Source organism: Electrophorus electricus, chromosome 13 (genome assembly GCF_041902795.1).
Source record: "Electrophorus electricus isolate QZ-2024a chromosome 13, ASM4190279v1, whole genome shotgun sequence".
In the NCBI taxonomy this organism is placed as follows: domain Eukaryota; kingdom Metazoa; phylum Chordata; class Actinopteri; order Gymnotiformes; family Gymnotidae; genus Electrophorus; species Electrophorus electricus.
Genome location: NC_137509.1, coordinates 9,446,850 through 9,466,817, shown reverse-complemented (window position 1 = coordinate 9,466,817; position 19,968 = coordinate 9,446,850). Strand labels below are relative to the sequence as shown.

Here is a 19,968-nt window from a genome sequence, read left to right as displayed (position 1 = left end):
ATTTTTATATTTTCTTATAATCCATATTGTAAGGGCCAACTGAAAATAATATTTTTACTGACCTTTGCTGACATCTAGTGTATATTTAGGATATGTTCCTAAATTTAGCATATGTTCAGTACAAACCTGTCTTACAGGCCTAAGGCATTTGCAGTCATAAATAATAGGATAAGTTGCGCTCTAATAGAAGGGCCCTGTCGCGTTTCATGTTGGAATCTGTAGGCTATATCATCTTGTTAACCTTTTATAAACAATATAGTATTTATTCGCAGTTGTATTCATACTCCAGTCCATTAGATGGCAGCGATGTGAGCCTTTGTTGCTGAGAAATAACGAGTTCTACCTCATTGGTGCTGCTGGCGCTACCTGACAAGCAGACATGAGTATGAGTTACGCCTGGCCCCATAAAGCGTACTTTATTAATAGATTATGTAACTATCTGCTTTAGCTGGGCTTGTTATTAAGGAGGCTCGAAACCGATTGGACTGACAAAGTGCTAAAGAATAAAACATGACTGCCAACGAAGACCAGGAGGTAAGTGACGGGAGCTAGGTTAGCACACCCAGCTAACCTAGCATCGGCTAGCCTAGCGCGTTAACGCGTTAGCTCACTCAGGCGGACAGAGGTCCTATCTGAACTTAAACTGTAGCTGATAATGCTGTCACCAGCCACACATGAGCTGTCTGCATTCCCACCTAACGTTTAGTAGAGTTAGTAGAGTAAGTAGCGTAAGTAGTTGATAATCTCCACCAGTTTACTTTCGGTTTAAACTGGGAAGTTAGCTGAAAGTTCGGGGTTGGCGATCTAGCGTTATTACCTCCTAGCTGGATTAGGCAGATAGCCGGTTAAATCTGAGATCACGGGTAGACTGGACACGCTACTGTTGTTTGCTAAATGGCCAATCAAGCAGCACAGAGTTTGTTTTAGTTAACGTTTGTTCACTTTTTTTCGCAGATGGAGTTGGAGGCTCTGCGTTCAATTTATGAAGGGGACGAATGCTTCAAGGAACTCGGTCCGGTGTCCTTCCAGTTTATGGTAATTTGTGCAGTTTGTTAGATTTGTTGGTTTACGATGTTGACCATGTAGTGTCTAGATTCCTGTTAGAATATCCAGAGAATTCGCCTCTTTCTTCCCTTTTGTCCCATAAACGTGCATTAGTCACAAAGATTCATTTCAGAGTAGGAGTGTGAAAACACGCCAAAGATCGCGCATCAAGAAATAATAATTAGCAGGGGTCTGTTTAAAAACACTGATGTACCAACGGCGGAAAGGAACGATTCATACTGAATCCCATTTCACTGCTTTGGTGTTTCTCTTTTAGAGAAACTCTTTTGCTGTTTCTCTTCTCTTTTTTTCCTATTTAAGTGATGTGGTTTTCTATGTAGAGTGCCTTTCTTTGTTAATATTCTCACTTCATAAAATAGTGCATGTAATTAAATATTAATTTTTCATGGTCGTGTTAATTGTGTTTGACAACTGCCTGTAATTTTCTGCAGGTAGGAAACCATAATGAATCCAATTCGTTCCTGTTGGATGTCTCCTGGCCAAAGACGTATCCTGAAACTGCGCCTCATATATCTTTAGATGCCTTTTTCAATAACAGAATGTAAGTCATTCTCCGTGATATTTCCTGGTCATATGTTCTCATTGTTTGCCACACCTAGAATCTGGACACATTTAGTTGATTATATCAATTACTTCAAAGGAGCAGCCTAAACCTGAAATCAATTGCTTATCTCTTTTTCTGTCCCATTTTCAAATGTTTTCCATGATCTTCCAACCTGAATTTACAAAGTTACAAAGATGTCATATATTTGGGTTAACATGCAGCTGTCTTGAAGGCCAGTGGTGTGATGAGTTATGATGCCAGGTACCCTCCATGAAACTGAAACTTTGTAGCACCAGGTTTCCATTCTAAATAGAGTTTGTCTTGATTTTCAGATCTCTGGAGACCAAGCAGCTAATAATCTCAAAGTTATACGAACAAGTTGAGATGAACCTGGGCACTGCCATGATGTACACACTGTTTGAGTGGGCCAAAGAGAACCAGACCATGCTCATGGAGAATCACCAACCTGCAGTGTCTGCTGTGGTCAGTCAACTAGTTAATCTAACTAATAGCTTCATGTCAGAATACTGTATAATGTGTATTAGTCCCCATTAGTAAATGAGTGTTTTTCTGAATGGGTGGCAGTTTTCTTCAGTGCTTTAGCATGCTGTTTTCCATTTCCTGAATTGTTCTCATTTAACTTTTTTTTTTTATAAAGACCCTGACTTCTAACAATGATACCAACAACCCTGTCTCAGTCATTAAGAAAAAGGAGAAGAAAGAACAACTTACAAAAGCACAGAAACGGAAAATGATAGGAAGAACTGGTAAACCTCTAGAATAATGAATGAGATTTTAGACTTGAACGCTTTGTTAAAGGTGCCAAAAATATTTGGTAATGGGAAATTCACTACACAGTTTTGATATAAATACACTCAGTTGCATAAGCATTTTGGTTTGGTAGTTGGCTGAAATGTTGATATTTGATTGCTCTATACAATTCACAGATAACAAGGGTGAACTGCCAAGAGGTTGGAATTGGGTTGACGTTATCAAGGTAATTTGTGTTTTGGTTGCACTGACTTTATGGGTACTTGCATTATTGTAGTTATAGGAAACTGCCCATTAAAAACAAACATGATTGTGTGTGGTCTGTTTTTCTCTGCTGCTGCATTGCTGGGTCTTCATTTGTCCACCAGCATGTGAGTATGCTTTTAAGTGTTTGCTTTTTGTTAAAGAAACCATGATGTCGATGTTTCTACATTGTCATTTGTCAAGTGTGATTTTCACATCTCCTTTAACCATCTAAAATATTTAAAGAATAATGAATAACCTGTTTCACAGCTGAGCAAAACGGGAGGAAAAGAGGATGGCTAGACACACTGCTAGAAGACTGGATGGATGGATGGATGGAAGGACGGACGGACGGACGGACGGACGGATGGATGGACGGACAGATGGACATATGGGCGGATATCGAAAGTTTAATATGACTTGATTTTAAAGGATGTTGAAATGGGCCCTCAAGCCGTGGTGTAAAGCTGCTTGAGGCTAATTGTTTGTGCCACTGAGACACAAGAGTCTGTCTTCTGCCACAAGGAAAGAAACCTGATTCACCAAAGTGGTAGTCACATAAGGAACAAAAGGCCATTTATACAACATGAAAATCATGCAGAGTGCGAGGGTGTGATACCACACCGATGGTGGGGTCAAATCTCCATGCCAAGAGGCTTAATACACAGCCTCAGGTCAGCCTGCCAGGCTACATTTGGGATGAGTAACAGCTCTCTCTAGGGATGCTTACAGAATGGTAACATGAGTGTTTTGTGGTGTAATGTGATTTGGTTGGGTGAACCTCAGTTTGCATTTCTGCCTTTTATTAGCGCATTGCTTTCTTCAGTTATTTATTGTGCTTATTTTCTTGACACAACATAAAATCTAACTGGATTCCATTTGTTTACTTTTGTGACAAAAAAAAATAGAAGTTCCCAGTTGTCTTTTAATTCATATAAGCAATGAAGATATTTGACCTTATCAGTTAAAAGTGTGTTTGTTTATGCACTTTAACAATGGACAGTTTATAAGCTCTCGTTGCATCTGCACCCTGGGACAGCCACCATGTTTCCAAAATCTACCTGGAGTTCAAAGTGCAGTTATAATGAGCCTTATAAAATTACAAATTTCTGTAATGCAGCCACTTCATTAAAAATAATCTGAGTGAACTGACTCACTGCATTCCACTCTAGTAGATGAGAAAAGTAGGTACCACTCTCTGATGTATAGATATATGTTATATATATGAAGTATATATACCATAAATTACATTATGTGGCAGGCCGATGTGGACTGCGTGGGATTTCCATTGATGATATAACAGATAACGAAGCATCTCAAAGGTAATCTTGAAGCAAAACTGCCTGGAAGCACTTGTGAATTACTAGAGACCACTGATATTCAATCACAGTCCTCCAAGTCCAGGGCCTACAGATTTTCCAACTTTCTTTTAGCTAGGAGACACGTATGATTACTAAGTGCCCAACCACTTACATTAATCGTTCAACTACAGGGGCTAAGAAAATCCAGAACCGGAACTTCGCTGTCACTGGCGATACTGCTATAAACAATAGCTCGTTTTCACTACATTTCCCATGATTCATCTGAAACATCCGCTCGACGTTTCGCAGCAAACATTCTTGAATCCTTCCGTTGTGGAGGGCCATATTTCCTTATTTCAATTTGTTTTTACACACGACTCTCGTCAGATAATTCCCTTACCATTAATTTAATTTGCCATTTGAACGACTCGTAAGTCAAATAACCTCCGACTGCAGCAGCTTTGTTAGGATATGGGCTTCAGCCTTTAGTTGGAAATGGGGTGTTCCCCCGCCCTAGTGTGTCAAGAATGAGGAAACGCGTAAACAGCAGATTCTGGATCTGCTAATCTGCTGCTCTGGAGAGTTCACGGCTCACTGCGATCCGAAGGCTTCGGCGCACCTGCTGACCGGTTCAGTCTACTCTACATCGACAGACTTCTGGGGCAGATGGCGGCTTCTTTAGTGACCGCTGTAGTGGCACGTAAGTAACACTTAATGTTTGAAAGTGGGGGGAAAATACAATAGGGAAGTACGAAACCACGGTGCTTTGCAAGCTAGACCGAGTTTTGTGGTTAGGCTGTTGCATCCTAAGTACAGATACAAATGATAAATTGTTTCGAAGATCGATTTGTGTTCAGGGCCGCTGTGTGTGTTTCGTGGCTTCCCCGGGTAGTAGACCAGGGTAGGCAGCCAGGAAAAGGCATCTTGTGGAAAGAAAATTTCGCAGTGTTTACTTTCAGAGATTCTGCTACCTGCAGCTTCATGCCGTCTTAGCCTTTACATTGAGACGGTCACCAGTCAGATATCCAAAGTGCAGCGGTATCTTCCGCAACCTTTACGCTTCAGGTCTGACTGTATCAGCTGTGCCATGTACACGAACTCAAGCCGCGGGGGAAGTATAGCAGGAACCAGCTCAGATCCTCACATCTACTCTGGCAACCGCATCACTCCAATGAACGGTTTGGCCAGCATATAAACGTCCTTAACCTGAAACAGGTTTCTTTTTATTTCTATTGTAATGCGTTACATAATGTACATTACTCTAGCTCCATGTCAACTGGCCAGCGCACACTCATTTAAGGACTAAGAGTAACCCTGTCTTAACTTGCTTTGCTGTGTATTCTGCTGTTCTGTAATAAACCCTGCACCTGCCAAGAGCATGACCTGTACTAGCTGTTTTTTCCTCTGAGTGTTACAGGCGTGCAGTCGTTATGGTTGGGCTTTATGGAGCCCAGCCGTGAAAGTTCCTCCCTTTGGCCCATTCAGAGAGGCACAGGCTAACGTCGATTATGATACAAGGGCGTCTGTTCCCCTTGTCCTTTGAATAATGACCAAAGCCCATAACAAATTAAAGAGGTAGAGGGAGAGTGGGAAAACACCAGCACTTCCTGGCTTTCTCACCAAGTCTGAGCACATTTTAAAGCTTTCTCTTCATGGCAAATGAGCTTGTTATATAATCAATGTTATCAATGTTACCCTAATAGCCTGTGGCCCATTGTGCGTGTGTGTGTGTGTGTGTGTAATGTTCATGTTTATTTAAATATGGGATCTTGGATTAATTGAAGTAGCCGTATCTGCACCTTTTTAGATTTATTGTATGTGTGTGTATATAGAAAATATCTGTGTGTGTTTGCGGGATGCCTGTCCCCTCTTTCAAGACTACCAAATAACAGAGCCATGTCACTGCTGTGTTTATGAGCACCTAGTCCTGTTTAGTCTTTGTGAAGTTGTCTTGTTGCGCACGCGTTTGTATTCTAGGTGAGTCTAAGCTCTAAGGGATGTCTGAGGGATTTGTTTGTAAGTTTTGTGTCGTGACAACCAGGGCGGTTCACCTATGCAGTTCACGTCAATGTTTGTTGACAGATGGGCCAACAATAGACTTGCTGTGACTGGGTGCTTTAGGGGTGTTGGATGGGGAATGCAATCACAGGCAGACTTCCAACTGACCAGCTGAATTTTTGTAGTGTTTATATACTGCCCGACCTTTTGACCCATCATAAGAATGACCATTTGTCCTTTTGTCAAAGATTCAGGAGCGCAGTGGACAGTATATTTTGCTAAGGAATTTTCCAGTTTGGACAGGGAGTGAGTGCGTGGAACATTTTCCTGTTTGCTCATCTGTGTGACTGCTGCTTCTTTGGGACTGAATGTCTTCCTTCGCAGAATGGGGACGATGCAGGAGACCCGTGGTTCCTCCACAGGATGCTGGGAAATTGAAACTTTTGAACACAGAAATGTGAAGTATGAGTAGATGTGAATGGCTAGACTTCTAATGAACAGAGAGTGGGTGTGATGACAATGGCACACTGGTCAGATATTACTGGAATGTCACTGTGATGTTTACCTGAGTCAGCATAGCGTTTAATTCCATCAGTACTCTGCGTCTTGGCCCTTCAGTCCTGTCTATCACACAGTCCTCTCCCACCTGTCCATGTCCTTTTGTTTCTTACAGCGACACACACACACACACACACACACACACACTCTTCATCTCTTGCACACTCTTGTCTTACCTATGTGTCACTGCCATCGCTGTTTATTTTATCTGCACATTTTGACCATAATGTGCGTGCATGCCTGCCTGTGGTTACGGTGCAGTATTACTCTGGCCTACTGATCCTGCTCGGAGAGAGACAGTTGCTAGCAATTTAGGAATGTTCAGATTTAACCTTCACTCTATACTATGATGGATGCTATTTTACAACATTGGCCCTAGCATGGCGAGGTGAAATTTTAGGTTGTTTCTGCGAGGCAATATTTAACGCTGTATGACAAGTAATACTTTTACAGTGTGTAAAACGGTCGTCCTAAAATGAGATGAAAACGGGTTGTCTGTGATTTCAGCTTTTGTGCGATGGGCCGTGATTTTAATCTGCTTCCTGCCTCCAGACAACAACGCCACGGAGTCCAACAAGCAACAGGAGAACCACGCGAACATCGCCTTTGTGCTGGTGCCCGTCTTCTTCCTGCTGGGTCTTCTGGGCGTGCTCATCTGTCACGTGCTGAAGAGGAAGGGCTACCGCTGTACCACGGACACTGAGCAGGACGAAGAGCATGACATCGAGGATGAGGAGAAGTGCCTGGACCAAGGAGGTGGGTGGGGCGGGTTAAATGTCAGGGGCAGGGAAGTGTTCCGGTCCTGTTTGCTGGGCACGCCGGACTGGACAGGCAGCTGGTAATAGTCTGTAGGGTTTGCCCATCTGCCATTAGTTTGCTTGTTTTGTGTTTATTTATGGTGCTTGCCAGTCAGCTGGAGCACTGAAACCCATCCAGTGGACCTGGCCACTGAGGAAGGGTGGTGGAGTATTAGGCACTGGTAGGGAAAATCGCAAAGTTTGGCTCGTCTTTGACACAGTTTCTCTTTTAGGCGTTGGTGAACGTACTCGACGGATGTCACAAACCCGACGTGAGAGTAATGGCTCTATCTTTTTAAGAACATTTAAGTAGCTCACCTATTGTAAATGGAAACCTTATTACAGCATTCAGGTTTTTCATAGAAAGAGAGGTTGTCTGGTTCTTTATCCGGTGATTAGCAGCCACCGTACCGCCTCTCTCCCGGCTGAATGATGGTATAACACGTTTAGCAAGATTGCTTCAAAAGGACCTTTAGCCAGAATGGCGCAGCAGGTTGGCATTGTGGGGAGAGTAAATGGCTCTGAGATGTGTTGTCCTCCCTTCAGTTTATAAGTCTAGATGGGGTTTGTTTGGTTTTTTTTTTTCCTGTAGAAAGTTGCACCACATTTCACGTCAGCACGTGAAGCTAATATACTTACTTTGTGATTGATTTTTTTATTACTAAGCCAACTCAGGAGGGCCTGGCTAAGTGATTGTTAGACAAATTTCCATATGCAAAAGAAAAGATGGGTTTTATTATTGACGTTAATAGGCTTTGTATGCATTTAGATTATTCACTCTACCATATCCTCTGGCTCACACAGCATGCTCGCGCTCTCTCTCTCTCTCTCACACACACATTCTTCCTCCCTCTTTTCAACTTTGTTCTGTTCTCTCTTCACATTTGTTTATTCCTGTTGAGTCTTGCAGAGCTCCAGCCTAACGATTTCAGGATTGCACAGAGGAGAACCTTCCACTTCCACTCAATACAGGAGACTTCTGTCTTAAACTGACATGAGAATGATTTAGACAGAGTGCAGAATGTGGTGTTTAGAGTGGTTTACATTAAGCCTTTGTTCTCATATATCCTCTTTGACTTTTAATCGTGGCCGTTTCTACAGATGGAAGCCTTGGGCTACTTCCGCAGGTCCGCCTAACGAGGGCAGCAGAGAGACAGGCGGCAGCTGCTTTTGCTCAGGACGAGCACGCAGTCTGCCGTGGTTTGTCTGAGGAGCTGAACCCGAGCGGCAGCCGTAGGCTCCCTTCAGCCCGGCGGAGCCGCGATTTGACCGCCTGCTCTACTTTTTAGTTCAGGCCATCAGAGTGACATGTCTATGATGTGCTCTGTTTTTGTGTCAGTAGAAGCCTGCACCATGCGATATTTGCTGGCGTGGTTAGTCCGCACGGATCCAGAGACGTGTGTAGAACTCGCCTCTCACTTGAGCTTCAACACACTCGAGTCGGATCATTGTCATGTTGTCCTATCATTTGCAATCTCACACAGGCTTAGAGAACTCGCACCGGTTCCTCAGAATATTTGTATGTGTGCTGAACAATGCTTCCTGTTGTGTAAAAAGGGCTAGCGAGTCTCGACTGAAGCTGCGCTGGGGTCAGCTGTGTGGATGGCATTCATACTTCACTGAACATCACGCTTCCAGTGGGCACTGATCCCAAATAAGCAGCTTAAAATGGAAGCTACAAAAGAAGCTGCAGTGAAGCCCAGATCATTTTACAGCTGCTGATGTCTGAAAATAGCTCAGACAGTTTCAGTATGTTCTTACAAGATATCTTGATAAGGTCAAATTGTTCAGCCATTCCAGCCTATACTTAACAAATGAATCTGTGCTGCAAACATTTTAATTATCAGTACTAGCCTTAGTCGTGTGTGTGTGTGTGTGTGTGTGTGTGTGTGTGTGTGTGTGTTGCACACTGCTAGCCTTTAGCCATCTTCTCAGAATTAAGAACACTTAATTCCTAATTTTTCCTAATACATCCTAATTTTTCCTAATACATCACCACACCCGACCTGCTGATGAAATCAAATGTTTGTGTAACTTGAACCTGAATTGCAAGCTGAAGGGTGTGCACCTCTCCACTGCTAGGTACTGGTATGTCCAGGTGCACTCATCTTACCTGATCTCTCTCTCTCTCTCTCTCTCTTTCTCACCCCAGAACTGAACGACACCTTCAGTGAGGGCAACACGGACACGGTGGGCCAGATTGTTCACTACATCATGAAAAATGAAGGTAGGAGTATGCATGAAAATGAGAGCTTACTGCTCTGAATCAAGCTGAATCAAGTCCACACTGATGCCTGGGCCTGCCTGAGGGCAACATGCTCTACACCACACAGGACTGGGGTTACCTGATGGCCCAGGGAGCCCACGTCTGTGCTCTCTGTCTAGATAGAGCGAGATTAACCTTTCTTGACACACAATGTACATATACAAAGAGTGCACTATGATTTACTGTTCCAAAGTGCAGTAAATTACTCATTTAGGTAAAATGGGTGTTCCTTATATTGTGCAAGGTCAAAGTCATATAGTCTGTGCAAGCTAGCAATTGAATGAATGAAGTTGTATTTATATAGGAATATGTTTAAATAAACCCAGGGACACACACAGCTTTCACATCCTGTCACACACCAGGGAGAAGCAGTAGCCAACTGCACACAGCGTACTCGCAACCGGAAACCTCAGCCACATGGGGGACTGGACATGTGTGAAGGGGTAAGAGGTTAATACCCAGCACAGAGGACCAACCACTACTGGGCATGCAGACACAATCATTCACATGCACTCACACCAGGATAGACAATGACCTAATCTCCACATGTCCGGACTGTGGGGGGGGGGGAGTCGGAGACCCTGGAGGAAACCCACAAAAACCCAGGGGAGAATGTGGAAACTCCACCTAAATCAAGACTCAAACCAGAGACCTTGGTGCTGAGAGGCAAACATGCCAACCACCAAGCCAGTGTGTCGCCCGAGTTGGCAGAACAGCTACCTAGTGAGCAAAAGCCGTAGCCAAATGTACAGTCTCATTTCGGATGATTCTTCTAAGAGTACCGTCATAGCTGTGCTGTCAAGACGAAACACTTATTGTTCACACATGTGGCTCGATATACAGTGCAGTCTTCTACAGAGATTCCTATTTGTTTGTTTATTTGATTTTGTGTTATGCAAAATAATTTTCCAGTGATGTGTAAATTTTCACTTTCCACCGAGCTAGCTGTTTGTGTCTAAGCCGACAACTTTTTCATCTGATGATTTATTTTTTTTAAGATATTAAAACACTACCATTTCATCAGCATCCATGAGCAAGGCTTATCTGATGCTTTAAAATGAGAAATATATGTACGTCAGTATCCATACCAGTAGTGTTGCCTTTTTGGGATTTCAATGGGAGACGTTCTGTAGCGCAAACTGGATGATGCTGGAGTGTGTAGCTCCTCCATGTGGTGGGAGAGCATTTTGCAGTTGGTGTGTAAGTTGGATCAGATCTCTCATATAGTTAGTTGAGCATAACCTCCTCCTTAGAGTCTCTCTCTCTCTCGTGTCCTTCAGTACGTTTTCCCCACCCTCAAAGCTAGTACAGTCCAACATGGCTTTTAGGCAGAGAGTGAGTTCACACCCCATGGTTGTAGTCACATTGCGTTGGCCTAGTTATGGTGCATCACTGAACCAGAACTCCAGCACCTCATGGTCCGTGAGTTTCCCTGTTCAAATGTTGAATACTTTTTTTTGCTCTACACTGTGTTAAGTCCCTTGCACAAAAAGTGGGATTTCATTAAAATAAAATAAACGTGTAGGTTTTGATTTTATTAAGCTCATTAAGGATAGCTTCTGTCAGAGCGGAGTGGCATTTTAAAACGCAGGTGTAAAGGTTCCTGATGGGCAGCACACTGTGTTTTGAAGCTGCCTGTGTCTCTGGACTCCCAAGAACCTCTTCTTGCTGCGTCCTTCAGAGGCTGGCTGTTGTGCATACAGCCATGTTTTGGCCACCCTGGACCAAAGCTCACAAGGACACACGTTTGCTTTGGGCTCAGAAATACATGAAGACCAATTTTCAAAGTTTTATTCATCAGTGAATACCATGCTGGTCCAAATGACCTCAGCAAGTGAGCCCTACCTGACCTTTTTCTGCTATGGTATCTAAAAAAGAATTGTGCTCTTTCAAATAAGATGTATTTCCATGCAAGACAAATCACAATACCACGCTGTAAAAAAACACCACTGACTCCTGGTTGCTAAGGGGATGAGGAGGGGGGAAACCCCCCCATAGTGTGGCCACCATCGTTCACTGACCCCAGTGTTGCTAAGAATGGTGGTTCAGCCTTACTGTAGGGTTTCTACATTCGTGTGAGGAGCAGTGTGGCTTGAAACAGCTCTGGGAAGCTTTACTGGCATCTGCACAGTCAATACAGGCAGAAGCTGTGCATGGCCTTACAAGATCAATGGATATGAGTTGTTAGTTATTGTAACTATTTCCATATTGATATATCAAACATGTTTTAATATTAATATACTCATATGTAAATGTATCTGTAAATGTTTTTAGTTTGTTGTATTTTATGTATTTTCGAAAAATGTCATGCACATGTAGCAAATATAACAGTTCAGTTTCTAATTCATTATGACTCATTGAAGGTTGTAAAAGTGCGTACTGCATAATAGTTTGGAACAACGTTTTTCTTGTTCCTTCCAAGATATCTTTTTACTGCATTGTCATCAGTGCTTTGGTGTAGATAATATCAGATAATAAAAAACAATCGTACTAATTCTTTAGAACAAACGGACAAAAATTACAAAAGCTTAATAATTTGGAACACGGTAATGGAGGTTCGATTATCTGAATTCACTGGCATCGCTCGAAATGAATGCAAGTCCATGCCAAGGTGCATGAGTAATGCATTTCTCAGAGTGAACGTGAGGACGCAAAACGCTGCCAAATTAAAACTCGTCAAACCGCAATTGCGCCTCGCATGTGTTCTCAACTTCTGGAATAGATTCATTTAACCCAGGGGTGCACAACGTAAAATACGTTACATGATTATAGACTTCCCTACATATTTATTTTCGGGTTAAATATTCTATGCTACCTCCAAAATACGCTCGTTGCCTCCGTTTTTAGGTGATAGACACCCAAGAGAAAACAATAGGCTGGAGAACGATTCAAAGGTTTGAAAGTAATCGCTAGGTGGCATTGTTTCGCATTTTCATTAAATTGTCCCGTTGAATTCGTAGTGGTCAGTATATTTGTTTGTTTGTTTAATACATTTGATATTTTATTTGCGTGCCGAGTTTAGATTTGCCTGGCCCCCGGGCCGTATGTTGTGCACACTTGATATAACCTTGAAGGTTTAGCTGAGAGGGGTGTTCTGAGAGGTCTGCGGGGTTCCTCCCTGCATGTTGGGAATAGTCTGGTGTTGAAGCCAAGGCAGCATACTAATCTCAGATCAGCAGGGAAGAGCCATTTCTAGATGCCTTCACTGGGGAGGGACTGTAAATGGTCAGAGGTTGCTGTAGTCTCATTAAAATCAAGAGCCTTTTAGTAGTGTAATTGCATTGAGCTTCTGTACCTCACCTGGTAGAGCAACACCAAGGTCATGGATTCGATTTTCACGGAGCACAAATATGCTGAAACTAATAAATATGTAAGTCGCTTTGGGGAATGTCTGCTAAATACTGAATATGTAAATGTACAGAGCAGATATATCCGTATCGAGATGAGAAAATGACCAACTGTTCTTTGCTGTAATCTCTCTCTCTCTCTCTCTCTCTCTGCCTCTCTCTCTGCCTCTCTCTCTCTCTCTCCTCCCCACACTCCAGCCAACACGGATGCCCTGAAGGCCATGGTAACCGAGCACAGCATGGACTCTGATGGGTGAGAGATTACTATTGACACACCACTGCACATACGACCCATTTGAAGTATGGTGTGCATTAATTTGGATTAATGATTTCCCAGTCAAGGAAGCTATGAGGTGCTGTACCTAAAACAAACTAAATCATGAATATATTATAGTCACTTATGTAGTAATAGATGAATGACGGTGCTTTCATGGCCAACAAAGTGAAGACTCTGATTGCCACAAGGAGGCAGCATAACATCCCAGGTAGCTTCATCTTAAAAAATGACACACACCTTTTTGGGGTTTTCAGCTTGCAGTCTCACGTCCACACTATGGATCCAACTGTCAGAGCGGTAGTGATGGAGACAGATTTTAATGATCCAGCTGCAAAACAGAGCCAGATCGTTATTGTTTGTGAGCATTCAGGATTGGCCCTTCCTTCACCATGATGTGTGTAAAAACGGGCTGGGCTTGTGCTCGATGAGTTCGGAGTCGGTTTTAAGCAAATCACAAGTGGTGATTTGCATGTGTCATTCACTCCAAATACAGTGCTGCTCATTTCCTTCCGCTCAATGTTTCACTGGAACCAAACCATCCCCGCGCGTGCGGCCTTGCAGGCAGTTTCACGCGCGCAGCCTCGCAGGCTGTTCTTGCGAAGCTGGCAAACAAGATGCCCAAGATGTTGGCTGCTGATCTGACCGACATGTATCCCCCATGCCCACACAGCAAGGGTGACCCTTCTTGACCGCCGGTCACAAGTGACCTGTGAAAGGAAACCTTGACGAGTGAATGCAGCCGTATTACAGGGGAAGGATCGTTGGAAGGAGAGAGAAATTTAGAGAAGCCGCACGAAAGTGAGGAAAAGCTTATAAAGAACGTGTAAAAGACGGACGAGGGGCAGCGCGGGAAAAATCTGGGGAGACTGCAAATGAGGGAGGGCGTGGTTGGTCCAGTGTGGAGCTACACAAAGAAATGACGGAAAAAGTGGCTGGGGAGCGCCAGGGACAGATTATGTGTAGGATGGAATTCCCCCCCCCCCCCCCCCTTCTTCTCAGAGTAGGGGCTGCTCTCATTTCCTTACTCACAGTTGGGCGGAGAGCCAGAGGAACACTTACAGCAGCAGCTGGGAGGAGGTGGGACTATGGGTGGGGCTAGAGTGTGACTGATGGGATGAGGAGGGAATCTGTCGCTGGGTGTAGGGTTGGATCTTTCCAGATGGAGCAAATAATGAGAAGGGGTGCACCATTTTGCCAGGCTGCTTGTAGACACAGGATCTAGCCAACATATGGCACTTGTTTACCTGTCTGTGTAATCAGTTGTTTATTTTTGTTGATTTTCTGTTATTTAATTTCATAATTTGACACTGTAGACATGCAGCTATCCCTCCTGTGGGTGCGGGTGCAGGTGCAGACAGGGATACATCTCTCCTTCTTTGTCTCCTTTTCCTTTCCCTAAACTCCCACCCCCGTAGTCACTGTGATAATGTCTTTGTCCTGATCTAACTGCCTTGCAAGCATGAGCCATTACATGCACAAACACACGCAACATCCAGCAGTATCCCCTGGAGACTGATAAATGGAGCACCGTTCTCCTCAGACAGATACTTGGAGTATCAGGGATGTGGTTTGGCTGGTATTCCCAAAACAGCGTACTTCAACTCACTCAAATGGCAGAGCACTGTGCAATACAGATGGGGCAGCAGGAAACTGAATGAAGTAAAGGCCCCGGTTACTGCTCTGGTTTAACTGTTGTCATTCCTTATGTCTTTTCCAATGTTCCACATTCTTTTGTTTCTCCTTTTTACTCTGCCCCAGTGTTCCAGTGACGCCCACCTCGCCCACAGCACCCACTATTCCGACGCCCACCACGCCGGCTGCTCCTGTGTCGCCTGGCGCCCCCGCCGGGGCAGCCAAGCACACCTGTAACCACTTGCACACCATTGGTGGGGTAGTGGGTCAGAAGAGCATCTGCAGCCGCTGCAATCAGAAAAAATGGCCCCTCATGCAGCCCCGATCAGGCAAGAAGGCGGATCCAGCGAAAAGACGCAGCCACACCGGAGAGGTCACTGTGCTGTCTGTGGGCAGGTGCGTGTGCGCATGTGTATGTGCATGTATATTTGTGCATATATGTGTGGGTGTGAGTGCCTGCTTGTACACACATGTATGGTTGTATGTCTGTGTGTGCATGTGCATATATGAGGGAGGGAGGGAGGGAGAGAGAGAGGGAGAGAGCCAGCTTGTGGCATGGCTATTATCCCTGCAATTGGCTTTTGAATGCTAAGGGAGCTATTTCCTGATTTGTTCATTCAGATAAATGAAAGCGTATGTCAGGGCCATGCTTCCCTGAACATAGGAATGAATTCTTCTTATTTGTGAGGAAATGGTGAGGAGTGAACAAAATTGGTAGTGCCCAGTTTAAGAAGGCGTCTGTGTCTTCATCTTAACTTATACAGACTGATATATGTGAACTTTTTGGTGGTGTATGTCTAAAACTGACTGAAGATCCTTTTAACGTGATTTCTGTTTTGTGTGTTTGTGATGAGGCAGGGCGGGAGGTGGTGCGAAGGGGCACACAGGCCATTTATACTTGTATTCTGTGCAAGAGAGACTGTGTGCTGAATCGTAATTGGTCAATTCCTCCTTTGCCAATTCCGTAATTGGCCAATTCCATATCTGGGTGAATGAAACTGTCAGGATTACACGTGTGCATGGATGTAAGAAATGTAACTAATTTAATATAATTGGTTGTTATGCTTTTGTGTGTGTGTGTGTGTGTGTGTGTGTGTGTGTGTGTGAGAGAGACAGAGACACTTTGTGTATGTCCTTGTTTGCTAATGGAGATTAAGTCATTGCAGGTTTAATGGTTTTGAACAGCAACCATGCTGGTGGCCCCTTAAGGAATCATATTAAACTTTCAGGTTCCGAGTGACAAAGACTGACCCCAGGCCAGTGCGGGAGAGGCGGAGTCTTGTGATCACCGAGCCCAATGGCAGTGTCCCCGGTTCACCTGCGAGGGTGGAACCAGCACCACAGGGCTGTAGCAGCCCTACCCAGCCTCAGGTGAGCTCCAGAAGCAGGACACTCTTTGGGGAGCGGGCTACCCGCAGCCAGCCATGGCCGGTCTCACCTGTTGGGCAAAGAACGCTCAAGCTGAATGCTTCCTCCAAACGGCTTGGGTTCTGGTTTTACTAGAATAGAGAGCCTGAGCTGATGTAACCATCTATCATGTGAGCAAAAACTGATGGGCTTGGGTGGGTGAGTGAATGTGGAAACCAGTGTGTAGTAACTAATCCATCTCTTTGTAGTGAATGTGAAAACGCACTAGAGACTGTATGTGACCTTTTTAAGAGTGTAATCATTTGCTCTTTGTCTCTCTTTAGGCAGAGGGAGATTATAAAAAGTGATGTAAATGAAGCCATGGCAGTCTACTTCAAGGACAGCTGAGTGAGAATTTTAAATGTGTTTTAAACCTAAAATCACTCTGCCAACATTGGGGAGAGAGAGAGAGAGAGAGGACACAATCTGCACTGGGGCAACCCTTTTCCCATACAAGGCTCATACTGTCAAGATGGACAGAAAAGATGGTGGAGGTTTTTAAAACTGCATCTGACTCCACCCTCCTGCCACAGGGGCTGGGTTATGTACTGGGAAGAGGATGGAGGAACAGACACCAGTCCTCCCTGTACAAACATGCACAACTGTGGACACCATCGCTCCATGCTGGTTTGCAGCCACAAACCTGCCGGTGGCTAATCCATATGGCCAAACGGACTGTCAAATTAGATCTGGACTCCAGAAAGGTTATGTGGTTTGGGTGTGACTCGGTGGGCTACTTCTAGTAAGCAGGAACTCTTTATTTTTAATGCAATTTATATGTACGGTCACTGCAATGAACCAAGAAAAGCATCTTAAAAACGACCTTTGGATCCAGGCTTACCAGATGCTCAGCTGTGCTCCTATGAGACTGGCTGACTGCGTCCCACCCGTCAGTCCACCAAATGGCTGTTACTTAATATTTTTCTCTTGCCTTTAAACACTATTTCTGCCTTAAAACGCATCCGTTTGATGTGTGTAATGTTGCTTCATCTAGAGTCGGTCACTTCCTGTTTATAGCTCACTGTTTTTAGCTGTAGTTCTTAGGACATGAATTGTTTTATACTGCAGTGTCCAGCCTGATATAAAACCGATCTCAAACCCATATTAGCATTCCATGGCTTTCTCCAGACGTCCGCACAGAGCAACTAGCACGACGTTGATGTGAGTCTTTTCTATGACCATGAGCACAAAACAAAGAATGAATTAAAAGCAAAACACTTTATTGACAAACTCTGCAAATGAGTGCCTAAAAACAAGAGGAAAGGGAGAAAAGGGAGCCATTAATTATACAGGTGATCTTCATGTATGGTGCCCTTCTCAGCGTTCATGTTCAGTACCTGAATGTCCGCAAACTGGAGTCGGTAGCAGTACTGACAAATGTAAGCATCACTGGTCTTTTTGCTCTGCGCTCTGTTGCATTTCCTGCTGTCAAGCCTGCATGACTTCTCATTACCCACATTCACATACTTGAAGAAAGTGGTGTAACCTATGATATATTGTCATATTTATCTGGTCATTTAAAGCTGTAGTATGCCTGTGGTAGTCCTGACCTCTCCGTTGACTGGTGAGAACATCTTCACAGGCGCTATACATGGCTTTGAATGGTTTTGTTTGAACTACCTGCCAAAGAGAAGGACTCTTGGGCTATAGGAAACGCAGTTTTCTATCATTAATCGCCAAAATCAATTTGCCCATGTGTTTATATTTATTATGTGAATTGCATGAGAAAATTGAGATTTAATATTTTTAAAGGAATTGTTTGCGGGAAGAATTCATGTACATTTTTCGCTAGCTTCCAATGCAGCTGATCAAACAAATGTGTCCAGAATTGTTTTATTTTGCACTGGAGCTCTGACACTTCCAGATAATAGAAGCTTCTGCCTGCATCTGAGCACTGTGCAGACTACATTTTGAAGAAAAAAAACAAACAAACCCTTAACTCGGTCATTTTGTTGGGTCAGTGGGCTAGATAACGCCCTTTGTTCATACAGTTTCACACAAGTTCACACATTCCTGTTTTAAAATGTCATTTCAGCCTGAACTCTATATGATGCAGGTGGTCATAAAGTAGTTGTTGGCTGCATTTTACTCTCAAAGCTTCAGTGCAAAAATCAATCCTTTGCTCATTTGTATTTTTGATATTTCATGATCCACCTTTTTAAATTGCATTTGCAATAAAAATAAGAAATTAAGTGTTTAGATTTCATGTCTCATGCTTTGTATTTCTGCAGCAAAACTCATTGGTGCCTTTTTGACAAATAATCAGTTATTATTTTTTGGTTTGATCTGTTCCCTCTAAAGGCATATTATAAATAATGAGAAGTTATGTGATGAGTGATATTTCTGGATATACTTGATACGGATGTTTTCTGTCAAGCATTGTGTTCAGATGATATTTCAGTGATGGCGACACTTCACCCCTGAAGTGCTCCTGATAAGTGCTTGTAATAAACAATATAATTAGAGGGTGAATTATTCCTTTAATGAACAGCTGTGACTGAACCTTAGTTCTGCAAATGTTAAGGATAATTATTGACCATTTTTAAATGAATTCAAAATGTATTTAACAATGAACCTTTTGAAATAAATTTGCTTAGAATATAATGAAATATTAACACTAATAAAATTATTTGAAATTGTTGAAAAAATGTGATAGAGAACAAGATATTCTATTCTTTTGTACCAACAATTTATACAATAAAACAATTAAAAACTAACAGTTATAATCCTTTTGCGCCCCCCCCCCCCCCCCCCTTTTTTTTTTTTTCTTCCCATTTATACCACACAAGAGGGCACTGTTTTCCTTCTTTAGGACCAGGCATGCCCGTCAAGTAGGTGGTTTGGGGTAATAAATAACAGGTGTCCATTAATGGGTCACCATAGTGGTACTGATGACCTTGAAAGCAGACTTCAAACATCAAATGCCTTTCTCCAGATCGTTCAGGGAGTATGTATCCACTAGCTCTGAGTTACAGTAAGCATATTTATCAGCCTGTATCAATCAGCAATGCCCAGTTCACACCTGTTTGTCCTCTTTAATATCTGCTGTGTCTTTTGGCATCATGCATGTAAATATCCAGGGGCCTGTACATGAGCTTGGTCTGTTTTCATGCACTGTAACATTTCCATGAAAACATCAAATCACATTAATATGCTCACCAATCTAAGGTTCCAGTGAGTTCAGAGTAACTGATGCATGTGTGGAGCTCATGAATGGTTAACAGACTCTAATGTATTATTAGTTGGGAGTATTTTAGGCCTTGTGAATTATTAACCCCCTCCCACATGGACCTGTAAATGACAGTTCCCTCATTCTGACATTTAAAACACACATCCAAGGAGACTTTGATCAATTAATGGCTTGTTTGAAAATATAAATAGATTGATGTTAATAGAGTATTAAGTGTAAAACAGTTGTGTGTGCCATGACCTTGATTCAAACTGAGTTTTTAGACAGCCATTTTGAAAAGCCAGTATGCACTTACTAGTTATTGATGTGCAGTAAGATGTTTTCCATTCAGACAGACTCTCTGCTAAATACTCCTTGTGCTTGGGAGAGCAATGATGAGACCTTGCAATGACTATTGGTATTAACACAAATGCAATTAATGATGACAGTTTTAACTGCTTATATTTCTAGCTGCCATTCTCTGAAATTTCTTATTAAGTTCTAATTAATGTCTTACTCAGTCCAACATGTGTGTGCGCACACATTATATATATATATATATATATATATATATATATATACATACACACAAA

General features: G+C 43.0%; 2 protein-coding genes across 3 annotated transcripts; both read left to right on the top strand.

Moving 5' to 3' along the window:
- The first annotated feature begins 340 nt into the window (after nt 1-340).
- On the top strand, nt 341-3,775 carry rwdd (RWD domain containing 4). 2 transcript variants are annotated; one of them, XM_081694829.1, is made up of 7 exons: nt 341-534; nt 955-1,035; nt 1,497-1,606; nt 1,942-2,092; nt 2,268-2,376; nt 2,557-2,606; nt 2,894-3,775. In XM_081694829.1, the coding sequence occupies exons 1-7, from the start codon at nt 511-513 to the stop codon at nt 2,924-2,926; spliced, it is 558 nt and encodes a 185-aa protein (XP_081550955.1). In that variant the 5' UTR covers nt 341-510; the 3' UTR covers nt 2,927-3,775. The 2 variants fall into 2 exon arrangements, with proteins under 2 accessions (XP_081550955.1, XP_081550954.1); XM_081694828.1 differs by lacking the exon at nt 341-534 and adding an exon at nt 568-719.
- Nucleotides 3,776-4,094: 319 nt separating this feature from the next.
- rell1 (RELT like 1) lies at nt 4,095-18,403 on the top strand. The gene is made up of 7 exons (XM_027003822.3): nt 4,095-4,624; nt 7,033-7,236; nt 9,430-9,504; nt 13,089-13,143; nt 14,926-15,195; nt 16,029-16,170; nt 16,491-18,403. Exons 1-7 carry the CDS (start codon nt 4,591-4,593, stop codon nt 16,512-16,514), a joined length of 804 nt encoding a protein of 267 aa, XP_026859623.1. The 5' UTR covers nt 4,095-4,590; the 3' UTR covers nt 16,515-18,403.
- The last annotated feature ends 1,565 nt before the right edge of the window (nt 18,404-19,968 follow it).